Consider the following 13,768-nt stretch of genomic DNA (forward strand, 5'->3'; position numbering starts at 1 on the left):
AGGTTGATTCCCAGGCAAGAATACTGGAGTGGGTAGCCATTCCCTTCTCCAAGGGATCTTCCCGATCCAGGGATGGAACCCAGGTCTCCTGTATTACAGGAGATTCTTTACCTTCTGGGCCACCAGGGAAGCCCCTTTCATAAAAGTATTCATTGAAGATAAAGTAGATTGATAGTCTCTATAGTTACCAATGCTTCCTTCTTTCAGCTAAATTATTTATTTAACAAACACTTGATGTTTACTATGTGCTAAGAGCTCTTCCAAGGGCTTTACAAATGTAAACTCAATCCTCATAACAGCTTATGAAGTAGGTATTATCCCCATTTTACAGATAAAGACAGTAAGGTACACCACTATCAATCCCAGTTTGAGCTGGGATTCAAACTTAAGCTTGACTGACTCCAGAATTCAAGTGCTTCTGCACTGGCTAACTATTTTCCATACGAGACGCAACAGCAATGTAATAGAAAGAGATTGGGTTTTGTAGTTAAAAAGATCTAGGCATAGATCCGTATTCTGCTACTCATAAGCTTTGTAACCGGGATCCTAGCACATAATGGACACTAAAGAAATGTTCATTCCCTCCTTCAACTCCTGCTTCCAGTGTAGAGATACATTCAAATTCAAAGAAAACCCTATATGGAATAGGCTTAAGAAAAAAACTGAACACTAATCTTAACTCCCAAATTTGCACTTCTCTTTCCTCAGGTTTACACATTACTTTTCAGATCTCAGCTAAGACAACCAATGGTGTTAACAACACATTTCTAGGGGTACTCTAGGCTCTCACTATCATACCAACAAAAATATATTGGAATTTTACCATAAAAACAAACTTACAAAAAAAGGGGGGAATTTTTTTTAAGATTTAAACATGAGGTAAAGGTAAAGTTTTTTCGATTGAAGGTAATCTTAGCCATAGAATGAAATTAAACAGCTATCACACGCACCTTCTGGTTCACTTTTTGTCTCAAATGGGGTTGCAAAGAGTCCGACACAACTGAGTGACTTCACTTTCACTTTACCTTGTTCTTGTTAACATGTTTGAAGAGTGGTCACTGGCCATATATTAATACTCTTTATGCTAATATTCTTTATATTCGTTATCACCTAGAAATCAACTTTACCATCTCATATTCTAGACAGTGAACCTGGTCTTAACAAAGACACTTTGTCCCCAAGGCTGTCTACCCCTGCAATACCACCACTATTATTGCCCAGAGAAATCTTTTTTGAGGGAGGTAGAATTTTCTAAAATGCTAACTACTATTTCAAATAAAGACATACTTGACACTATAGCAAAAAAAGTATCTACTGGAACATCAGCAAAAGGTAGCTTAATCTATCATGCTGTGCTGTGCTTAGTCACTCGGTTGTGTCCGACTCTTTGTGACCAACCCCATGGACTGTAGCCTGCCAGGCTTCTCAGTCATTGGGTTTCGCAGGCAAGAATACTGGAGTGGGGAGCCATTCCCTTATCCAGGAGGTCTTCCCGACCCAGGGATCAAACCCGAGTCTCCTGTATTGCAGGTGGATTCTAAGTACAAATTCTGGTGGAATATGTCTGCTTGGGCTTACATCTTAGCTCCCTACTGAAAACTCTGAGCATCCAACTTAAGTCTTCATTTTTTTTCATCGGTAAAACTGGGAAAGTAATAACTATCTCATAAGATGGTTGTAGTGGTTGAATCAGATAACAAATACATAAAATAGCACAGTAAGCATTCAACAAATGTTGGCTGTTGAGTATTAAGGTAGTAAGAGTATAATAAAAGTATATAATAAGAGTTATATGAGCACAAAGAATCATCTAACCCAGTTTCCAAAAGTTGGAAACCTGAGATGAATCTCAGTTAATCAACAGGACTTAGCCAGAGAAAAGCGGTTAGGGCTTTCTAGTCAAAGAGAACAGTATATGCCAAACTACAACAGAAGATGAAAAAAAAGAACAGGGAACTCACTTCAATACAATTAAAACAGATAGGGCTCATGAAAGATCACCAGGATTTAACACTGATAAAGCACTACAAAGGGACTTCCATGATATACCTAGAAGTTTGGACAATATCATAAGTGCAATGGGAAAGACTAAAGAATACTAAGGATATTAAAGTTAAACTGTGTCAGAGTGTAGTACTATCACAGAGAGGCTGGACTAGAGGAAGCGAGCCTCAACTAAAGATCCTTGTTTAGAAATGATTAAGGAAAAGACAATAAAGGCATGAAACAATGCAGTGACAATGAAGATGAAGAGAAACAGATTTCAAAGATATTTCAGAGAAAATAAAGATAGGATTTGGTAACTGATTATATTTGAGGGCTGAGGAAGAGTGAGGAAGTTAGAATGACTACCATGACCACCATGTTTTATTAACAAATGTTTATTGACTGACAACTATGCCCCTGGTACTACACTAGGCATAAAAAGATGATTAAAACTTGGTCCCTGACATCAAAGAAACCAGTTATACTAAGAAAAACATAGAGATCAGTAACTAATATTGAATATCAGAAACATTATAAAAATTGTTTACAGAATGATACAAAAATTGAAAGGAGAGACACCCAACTAGTGGAAATACATCAAAGAGATGTGTGTCTTCACAGCAACGGAGCTGGACACAAAACAGCACATCGGGAAAAGAGCAAGAGGATGTGCATAATCAAAGAACATGATACAGAGAAGGATTTGTAAAAAGATTACTATGATTATATAGAAGGAGGTGGGTTGTGAATGCCTAAAGTTACGATTCATTCACATTCATAATCCAAATAAATTTTTACTGATCTACAGTGTATCAGTCTGGGTCCTGGCAGGAAACAGATGGCATAAACTGAGTAACTAAGGAGAGCTTAATAAAGGTACCGTTTTACAAAGATGTGAGCAGGATTTAAGGAAACCAACAAGAGATGGTGCAGTATGACGGCTAGCAACACAGGAAAGCAATTTCCAGAAATGGAAGAAAATAGCTGTATAAGAGGGCCACCAGATTAGCATGGAGGAAACTTGGGAACAAACAACCTGACGTCATTCTCCTTCCATACAATCTGCCAGTGTCTCACATCAACAGAAACCAACTGGAGGTCTAAGAACAAGGAGACCTGCGGGTGCAATCCATAGAGGTCAGCTCCTATAGTATTCAGCAAAGTGGGGGAAAGTGAGTAGATCTGGAATGGTGAATGGGGAAATATGTAACATGCAATGATAAAATTCAACAACATTCAACTGTATAAAAATTCACCTCCCAGTTCTATAACTCTTCCTACACTTCAGTTTGGAGACAGAGTTTATTAGCCTTCAACCTGCAAAACTTTTAACATGAAGCTTCAATTTGTTCTAAAATGGATCCTTAGCATTGTGAATTCTTCTGTCTCATCATAAGTCTATATGCTATTTTAACTCCCTGAGCAACTATCTCTGTTAAGGTACAGTGTAAGCATTTTCTCAAACCTTCAACAACAAATCCTCAGTTGGGGTACAGCCAGCAACTTGTCACCAAGAGGATGGAAAAGACATGTCCTGATAAATTCTGCATTCAAGAATCAGTGGCTGCGTTAAGACTTTGGTTAGCTTAGACCAGACAATCGTTGAAGAGAGGTCAATTTGTGATAATAAAATTCAGTACCCAGGTGGCACTACTGGTAAAGAATCTGGCTACCAATGCAGGAGATGCAAGAGATGCAAGTTCAATCCCTGAGTTGGGAAGATCCCCTGGAGAAGGGCATGGCAACCCACTCCAGTATTCTTGCCAGGAGAATCCCCATGGACAGAGGAGCCTGGCAGGCTACAGCCCATAGTGTCACAAAAAGTCATCAGCCAGAACTTAATTACATGAACTCATCTAGATACAAGGGGAGATGGAAAAGGTAGGACTAGACAGCTACTGCACAGAAGCTCTATGAAAAAGGAATATAAATCTTTGAGAAACACCTAGCTACCTCCACAACAAAATTCACTTTGACAGAAAAAAAAAAAATGTGTTAATAAAAGCATTAACTATTTCAGCTTTTGGTCAAAAGGAATTATGTGTGAGTGATATGTGATGAAACAGATTTTTCATGTATGTGCCCGAGAAGCAAACCACTACAGCAATTACTATAATAGACACCTCATATGCCAACAAAACAAGAGGAATGTTAGCATCATCTCCACCTGTCAACTGAACAATACCAAAGTACTAAGTATCAATAAACACCATTGTGATTATATTGCTACCTAGCTACATTATTTAGTGTATCCTTTTTTCCTAGTGTTAGCATCCCAGAAGCCTAGTTGCAGGATATGTGAAACTGTTATTTCTCCCTCCAGATGAACATAAGTTTTCTTGGAAGAAAAAACACTAAAAGGCATAGAGAATTCCATCCTCTTTCTGTGCGTAAAGGAGCATTTATCCAGCATCTCTGTTTAGCAGAACCTATATGTGTGTTACATAAAAATATTAAATGTTTATAATATATAAACCCTATAAAATTCTCAATTCTAAATGCCTTAAAAAAGCATTTAGCGAGCATTATGTTGTTTGGAAAATATAAGTTAGAGCTTTTGAGATGCATGTATATAAAAGTCACTCATTCTTAGACTAATTTATACTATCTAGTTGTCCACCAGTTTTTTGGTAACAATTTTAGACAGAAAGTAGGTGAAACAATATTATATCACTCCTGGGTCAAAACCCATTCTCAACTTTTCCCTTTCTAATAACCCTACCTCCAATCATATTTCTAGAATTTCCTATCACAAAATCCAACAAAAATTATCTCCCTTTCATAATAAAACACTTTTTGAAATTCTGCAGTAATTCAGTAAGCTCATATAAAGAGAAAGAGAATCTTCAACTGTAACATATCATTTCCAAGGCTAATCTCCTTTCTATATTTTCCTAAAATACATTCACATATCCAAAAGTTCATTGGAAGTGATGTAAGAAGATATATAAAAAAGAAAATATGTTCTAGTTAAATCCAACATATATAATAAAGATTGTGTAATAGTTAAAAAGAAAAAAAGTTATGACCAACCTAGATAGCATATTAAAAAGCAGAGACATTACTTTGCCAACAAAGGTCCGTCTAGTCAAAGCTATGGTTTTTCCAGTAGTCATGTATGGATGTGAGAATTGGACCATAAAGAACACTGAGCACTGAAGAATTGATGCTTTTGAACTGTGGTGTTGGAAAAGACTCTTGAGAGTCCCTTGGACTACAAGGAGATCAAACCAGTCCATACTAAAGGAAATCAATCCTGAATATTCATTGGAAAGACTGATGCTGAAGCTGAAGCTCCAATATTGTGGCCACCTGATATGAAGAAGAGTCAACTCATTAGAAAATACCTTGATGCTGGAAAAGATTGAAGGCAGGAGGAGAAGGGGACGACAGAGGATGAGATGGTGGATGGCATCATCGACTCGACGGACATGAGTTTGAGCAAACTCCGGGAGATGGTGAAGGACAGGGAAGCCTGGTGTGCTGCAGTCCACTGGGTCTCAAATAATCAGACACAACTGAGTGACTGAACACCACCACCACCTTAGTTATCAGTCTCTTTAATAATGGTTTCTGTTAGAGAAACTGCTTCCAATTCACCTTCCCTCTCCTTGTCCCTAGCTTTCTAGACAAAGAATGTGTGTACTTAGTCTCTCAGTTATGTCCAACTCTTTGGACTCGATGGACTATAGCCCACCAGGCTTCTCTGTCCATGGGGATTCTCCAGGCAAGAATACCGGAGTGGGTTGCCATGCCTTCCTCCAGGGGATCTTCCCAACCAGGGATTGAATCCTGCAGGCAGATTCTTTACCATCTGAGCCACCAGGGAAGCCCATGAATACCGCAATGGGTTGCCTATCCCTTCTCCAAGGGATCTTCCCAACCCAGAAATCAAACCAAGGTCTCCAGCACTGCAGGCGGATTCTTTACCAACTGAGCTACCAGGGAAGCCCTTGACAAAGAATGAAGTCAGCTAAAAGTCCTCCAGGCATATTTTGACTTCCTAGTAGGCAGAAAAAAGCAACTCTCAAAAGAAAGGGCAGGGGGACAGATTTCGTCCAAGAGTGCTATAGAATTAAGGTTTAGAGACCCCTATCTATAGTCAGTTAGTAGCAATGATTTATTGCATACCTACTTGTGCCAGGACACCTGGTATATATTGATTACAACAATCCTTCAGGACAGGTGTTATTACTCAGATAATACAGATGAGGAAACATGGCCTCAGAGAGCTTATTAGCGTAAGCAAGACCTTACAGTTATTAATTAGTAAAGTAAGGTTTCAAGTCAAAATTCATCTGGCCTATCACACTTGCCTCCACTACGTCCCTCTTCATCATATTGTACAATCAATTTTTATCAATATATATTGTCAACAAGAAGATACTATTTAATTGTCCTAATTAAATTATAGAATATATATGAAAAATTTATCAGGTATTTTCTCATAAAATGGCAATGTTTTAAAATGCATTTTGAATCCTTAGAAACTACAGAGTTTCAATTTTGGGCAATGACCATGATTACTGCATGTACAATAATGATTTTTATTTAAGTCTTCATGATTAAATTACATAATTTAGATGACATGCCACACTTAAAATTTCATTTAGCTGTAAGAAAAAATATGGTATTTTAAATATCAGAAAGAGGAAGATCATTCTAAGCATATCACAAAACCCAAAGGCAATCATAATAATAATAAATTTAAATACATTTTAAAAAATCTTGACTGGTAAAAAAAAAAGGCATAAACAAGGTCATAAAACAAATGATAAATAAAGAGCTTCCACAAATCACTGAAAATGACCAACAGAAAAAGAAATACAAAAGGCTCTAAACAAATGTAAACGGCTCTCAACCTCACTGATAATAAGAAAACTGCAATTAAATTTTAGAATGGCATATTTTCCACCAAAACTATTGGCAAGACTACCACATACTGAGTTAGCAAGGATATATGAAAATCTCCCTAGCATTTGTCACTTATGCATACTTCCTTTATGAAAGTAAATGTGACAATAATAAAATTTAAATTTTTTATTGTATACATTATAAAAATATAAAGGTTACACTTTATGACCTTTTGAACAATCTCATTCTAGGAATTTATTCCAGAGACAAATTCATGCATACGGAAAATGATATATGTACAAATGCAAGAGATGTAAGAGACTCAGGTTTGATCCCTTGGTTGGGAAGATCCCCTGGAGAAGGGAGGGCATGGCAACCCACTCCACTACTCTTGCCTGAAGAATCCCATGGACAGAAGAGTGTGGCGGGCTACATCTATAGGGTTGCAAAGAGTGGGACATGACTGAAGCGACTTAGCATGTACGCACATGCACACATACAGCCATTAAAATGAATTCAGTTCAGTCGCTCAGTCGCGTCTGACTCTTTGCAACCCCATGAATCACAGCACGCCAGGCCTCCCTGTCCATCACCAACTCCCAGAGTTCACTCAAACTCATGTCCATCGAGTTGGTGATGCCATCCAGCCATCTCATCCTCTGTTGTCCCCTTCTCCTCCTGCCCTCAATCTCTTTTCCAATGAGTCAACTCTTCACATGAAGTGGCCAAAGTATTAGAGTTTCAACTTCAGCATCAGTCCTTCCAATGAACACCCAGGACTGATCTCCTTTAGGATGGACTAGTTGGATCTCCTTGCAGTCCAAGGGACTCTCAAGAGTCTTCTCCAACACCACAGCTCAAAAACATCAGCTTTCTTCACAGTCGAACTCTCACATCCATACACGACCACTGGAAATACCATAGCCTTGACTAGATGGACCTTTGTTGGCAAAGTAATATCTCTGCTTTTCAATATACTATCTAGGTTGGTCATAACTTTCCTTCCAAGGAGTAAACGTCTTTTAATTTCATGGCTGCAATCACCATCTGCAGTGATTTTGGAGCCCCAAAAAAATATAGTCAGCCACTGTGTCCACTGTTTCCCCATCTATTTCCCATGAAGTGACGGGACCAGATGCCACGATCTTCGTTTTCTGAATGTTGAGCTTTAAGCCAACTTTTTCACTCTCCTCTTTCACTTTCATCAAGAGGCTTTTTAGTTCCTCTTCACTTTCTGCCATAAGGGTGGTGTCATCTACATATCTGAGCTTAATATCCCTAACATATCCCTAAAATGAATTAGGGAGTTATATATTCATGGGTATGGAATTGATCTCCTAAAAATTAAACTGCAAGACATATTTGTACCTTTTATGCTTACACACATAAGTCCATACATGTGTATACACGTATATATATACATATAGAGACACACAATATTTGATATACACACATATCTACTCTTAAGCATAGAATATTTCTGAAAGAGTATAAAACAAGCTGGCAATAGGAGTTGCCTCTAGAAAGGGAAAATAGATAGCTAAAAATTTTGTACCATATGTATATATTACCTATTAAGTAAAGAAGTTTATAAACTGACTTTAGATAGTACTTTAAAATTGAAATATTAAAAAATATAAAACTTCTTACCTATGTTTTAAATATAATCTAAATCATTACCTTGATCTATCATGCAAATTTTTATTTATCATTTTCTTTTATTAGGGGAGCAAATTATCCCTTTGACATTAACAGAAAATCTAAACTGTGGATGAAAAGATAATTTACATGGCAAGAAACACATAATTTCTAATTTGTTTCAAAAACATCTCATCTAAAAGACTATGATACAAGGATAGCAGAAAGCTCAATAAATATTTACTGAAAATACTTTTCTATTGATTTCAGTGGGTTTACTTTACTCATCGATTTTTTTCACATCACACCCAAAACAAACAAAAAATAGTAACAAGAACAAAAACTCACTGGAAAATATAAATTTTAAATAAATTACTCACTTTGTCCAAAAAATTTCATTTTTCCAACAAGTTTGGTAAGCTACTTGTTAATGAACATTACTCGAAGTTAAAGCAACATTGCTTACTAGATACCTACCATGTGCAGGTGTTAAGGATACTACAAAACAGAGACTCCAAAGAGGAGTACATTTTTATTCCTGCCCTCAAGAAGTTTACAGTCTTGAAAGACAAGGCTTTAAAACTTTAATCAACAAAAGAATATTATAGATTTTACTGATACACTGAGTTATCCAAACTAAAACTGTTAAAGGCATTCACGTAAGGATTAAAAAAAAAGTAATTGTTGATCCACTGAAGGATCTATTGGATATAAAAATGCTTCCAAAGTCCTAATATCTCACTCATATGTAAAACTGTAACATTTGATGATGACCAAAGACTTCCAGAATATGTGAATATTCACCTAGGCCATGAAGAAACTGCTAATGATTAAATATAAATATTTTAATTATCCACGCTCCTTAGAAGAGAATTTACTGCAATGGTCTCAATCAGTTTTGATCGCTCACCTTTTTCACTAAAAATATGTCAAGCATTAACTTCTTAAAATATGTATATTTACTTATATGCATCTTCACATTGTCAATCTATATATTAAGTATCAATAAAACTTAATTTCTGTCTTTTTCAAACAGACAAAAATTTAAATATAAGTTTTATTTTCTTCTTGTAATCTAGTACATCATCTTATGATGCCCTTGGGTATCCACATTCTGCTCTGTATGAATACTTAATATGAATATTTAAACTCACAGATCATGCAAAAATATTTTCATCTAATGGTTTCAATTTTTCACACAGCAAACTCATTTTTTAGCATAGCTGTTAAAAGGCAGCAGACATTAATTTCAATTTCAGTTTATTTCTCTCTGCCCATGACCTTCTCTCAGAATAAATGTTAACATGCAATTAAACAGACATCACTAAAGAGAAACAAAGTATAGTCATGACCAAGCAAATGGCCCCTAAAATTTAATGGCAAATAGCAATCATTGAAGAATATTAGTACTATTTTTTTCTTTTAAATAGCATTTGTAACTTAATAGTCAATATTGAAAATATTAGTAAATTGTCAAAATCTTCAAAACAATCTGTCTCATTTTTATCATTCTATTATAAAGTCTATTCTTTTCCTAATCTTCCTTGTCTAATCTTATTTTATTATGAAAGCCAAAAGTAGTTTTTATTTACTTTTAATAGAAGGGTAATTGCTTTACAATATTATGTTGGTTTCTGCAAAAGTATTTTTAAAGAACATTAAAAATTAAAGTTTCAAATATATTATAATTTAACCTCCAAAAAGTTTCTTGTTAAAATGAATACAAAAATAATTCTGAAACCATGTATATCATTTTGAGGTATGACTCCTTCCAAGTCTAAGTTAGGTAAAGATGCAAATAGATATTTTACATAAACACAAACAGATTTTTCATCAATATAATTTCATAGACTATATGACTATGTTCTTAGAGAATGCTTGTTTCTACCTAAACTATGCAAATATGAATGCACAAACTTTATATGCATTTGCACAGTATGTAGGTTTACACAGGAAAGTAAAATACTCACACGTACCTATCTGAAAAAACCCTTTCACGTTCTCCTAATATAACATATAGTTCACCTTAAGAAATTCTTTATTTAGTACTCAAAAGTTCATTTACGTTTCTATGTATTGGAACAATAAATAGATTTGGAACTACAGTGAACTAGCCAATAAATACCATAATTCCACACACCATAAATAAATAAAAACACTTCCTACAGTTAAATATGAGTCCAACAAATAAAACCACATTTAATTTGAGCATCATTTTGGCAATACTTATAACAATTATAAGAAAATACAGATTAATATATCCAAATATCAAACTCTAAGTCATCAAAAGCTTGACATTGTAGTAAAGTTAAGCAAAAGTTAGAAGTATGCTCAAAAAGCTCTTTAAAATAATTGTTTTATTTTTTACTAGTTTAAACAAGCTACTTAAATCTCTTACTATTTTTTCATTACCCAAGCGTACTAGTAAGTCACATTGCCAAACAACTATTGAAACCCAGAAATTAGTTTTGAAGAAGCAATTCTTTATTTCAGTTTGTATGTTAGAAGCACATTTGCTCTTAGTCCTTCAGTATTTTTTGAGAACTAGTATTTTTCTTGGACATGTAAAGATATTTGATAAGTTTGTTATATAATTTAAAGTAGTATTTTTCATTAAAATATGTAAATATATATGTGTAGAGAGAATTGTTTCTTTGTTAAGTGCTAAAGAATACTGAATTCAACAACCTGTTTTTTGGAATTTACATGATTAGAGGTCAGTGTGTTAGTTCCGTCCCAGAGGAACTCTACACTTTCAACTATGTGTTTCTGTGGAGAATATGGGAAAAGCATAATTTAGAAATAGGCGACACGAAAGAATTGTCGCATATTTGGTATATCAACTGTACAAATTAATCTTAATGAATAATGCATTTCTAGCAAAAAATGAAAGAATTGAGCTGGAAAAATATTTTTAAAAAAAGGTTGCACATGCTCTGCACAATCTCCTTCACGTAGTAACCGAGAAGTCAAAGAACCGTAAAACATTTAAAAGCAAACCTGCTGAAACACATCTCTTTGCTAGACTGACAAGAAAAGGAATCTCAAACGCCTACAGATCTCTCGCTCTCTCTCTGGACAGTTCCCTGGTGCTGAAGTTACACCGTCACTAAACTGTGTTGGGTGCCTGGGTGCTGCTTTCACTGTCCCACCCTCCGCAAGATCCCGCTGCCTAGACTACGAGCACGAGGAGCAGAACTTCACAAGGTAGGGAGCATCCCAAGCTGCAGTGACGGGAGGAACTGGAGTCCTTTCGGAGCCTCTTCGAGATTAAGCAGATTTACTAGTTGCAAATAGGAAGAGTGGCAAGAGAGCAGGGTGTTACACACCCGCCGAGGGGGAGGGGCTGGAAGATGGCGGCGACCGCACACCCACCCGAGACACGACAGCGCTTATTACAGGCCCCCCTCGCCCGCACCGCCGCCCTCCTGCCCGGGGCGACAGTGGGCAGCGCTGCTCTTCCCGCAGTGGAGGAGGTTGGGGGGGGCAGAAGCGCCCCGCGGAGGCGGGGCCCAGGGGCCCCCCGGCGGCGCCCTCCTCCCCGGCCGGCGCGCCTCCGCCCGGGTCCCGGCCCGGGGAGCACCTGTGCACGGCCATATTGGATTCCTCGCCCCAGTCACTGCCTCCGCGCGGGGGCGGCGGGAAGCGACCAGGGACGCGCGGAGAGAGCGTTCAGCCCAGAGCCCCGCCGGGGCCCGCAGCCGAACTGGCCCGGCGGGCAAGCCGGAAGGACGCCGGGGGGGAATTACAACGCCCACAGGCTCGCCGCGGCCGGCCTCGGCGCTCTCCCTCCCCGATACACACACCCCTGCGCTCTGACAGCCCCAACAAGCTAGCCCCGGCGGCCGGCGGTGGTCGCAACCCTCGTGGCTCAGGCGCCGCCGGCGGGAAGGGAGGGCGGCGATCCCCGGGCGCGCCGGCGGCCACAGGGCAGCGACCGAGGTGGGGGGGACGGCGGAGGGCAGGGAGGGAGGGAGGCGGGAAGATGGAGTCAGATCCTTACTTCAGCACCGACTGCTCTTTCTCCTCTTCTTTCTTCTGCCGATCCATGACGGCCAGGATGATTTTCCTCTCCTCCTCCGTGAGGTGGCTGAGGTCGGGCATCTCGGGCTGCAGAGGCGGCTGAGAGCCCGCCGGGGTGGGAGCCGGGCGGCCCCGCGGCCCGACAGGAGCCGACATGTTTGGTGGAGTCCAACCACCCTAGGGAAGCCGGGAGGCAACTCCACCGGCGGCGGCGGCGGCACCCGCGCGGGCGGCTGGGGCAGCCTCCGGCGCCGGGACAAATACATACAAATCAATGGCCTTCAATCCCAGGCGACGGCCCCCCTCCCCCAAGATGGAAAAGGGAGGGGGGAAGGGGAGGGGAGGGCGAGCGCGGCGGGATGGGGGGAAGGCAGGGCTGACGAGTGCGCTCTGAGAAATGTTTCTTTTTCCCCGGGGGGCGAAGGGCTGGCAAGTGAGCTGTTGGGGCCAGAAGAGGAGCGGGAGGCCGGGCCGGGCCGCGGAGGGCGCGGAGCGGCGCGGGGAGGGTGGTGGAGTAAGGTGGCGGGGACGGCGATAAGGGTGGGGTGACTGGAAGGAGCGGGCGGGAGGGCGGCGCGCCGGCCCGGGGCGCAAGGGTGTCCGGCTGCGGCGGAGGCGGGGGGCCCCGCGCGCGCCGCTCGGGAGCGGAGACAGGGGTGGCTGCGACCCAGCCCCCTGGGGGGAGTCCCGGGAACTCGCTCCGAGTGCCGGGGAGGCAGCGTCCCGCGAGCCAAGAGGGGCGCCGAGGCGGGAGCGCAGAGGAGAGTGAGGAAGCAGGGGCGAATTTCCCAGAGAAGCTGCCGAGCCGTCCCACCGGCCGACGCGTCACTGGGCTCCCGGCTCCGCGGAGGGAGGACCCCCCTCCAGAAACGACGAGGAGAGGGCCAGGGGGCGGGGCGGGTAGCCTTGAAGACCACCCCTCTGGGCTAGAGCGGGGAAGCGAAAGCGGAGTAGGGATGACAAGGGCTAGTGGCGGACAGTCCGGAGGCCGGGGCTTCGCGGCTGCCAGCGCCCGGATCCCAGCGACCTCCGACGCGCAGCAGGGTCGGGCGCGGGTCCTTCCCCATCAACGCGCCCGTCTGGAGTCCCTCAAGCTGCCACCGCCCCTGTGGTCCGTGGAGTGGGTGCAGAGGGCCCGCTCCCTACGCCGCCGCTGCTGCTGCCGCCGCCGCTCGGTGCCGCCGCCCGCGCCTCCTCCGCCTCCCCAGCTCCTCCCGCGGGGCCCGCGTCACCTCTTGGCCGTGGAGGCCCGAGCACCGCGGACGCC

The 13,768-nt window shown here is 41.1% G+C and overlaps 1 protein-coding gene across 27 annotated transcripts in view; it reads right to left on the reverse strand.

Annotated features, from left to right (window-relative positions):
• The window catches only part of RIMS2 (regulating synaptic membrane exocytosis 2), a 608,892-nt gene extending 595,856 nt beyond the window's left edge, over positions 1-13,036 (reverse strand). For all 27 annotated transcript variants that reach the window (XM_059874470.1, XM_059874473.1, XM_059874468.1 and 24 more), the window contains exon 1: positions 12,482-13,036. In XM_059874470.1, the coding sequence (XP_059730453.1) occupies positions 12,482-12,657 (176 nt within the window). In that variant the 5' untranslated portion in view covers positions 12,658-13,036. The remainder of the gene's footprint in view (positions 1-12,481) is intronic.
• Positions 13,037-13,768: the final 732 nt, after the last annotated feature.

This window comes from Bos taurus, chromosome 14 (assembly GCF_002263795.3).
Source record: "Bos taurus isolate L1 Dominette 01449 registration number 42190680 breed Hereford chromosome 14, ARS-UCD2.0, whole genome shotgun sequence".
In the NCBI taxonomy this organism is placed as follows: Eukaryota; Metazoa; Chordata; class Mammalia; order Artiodactyla; family Bovidae; genus Bos; species Bos taurus.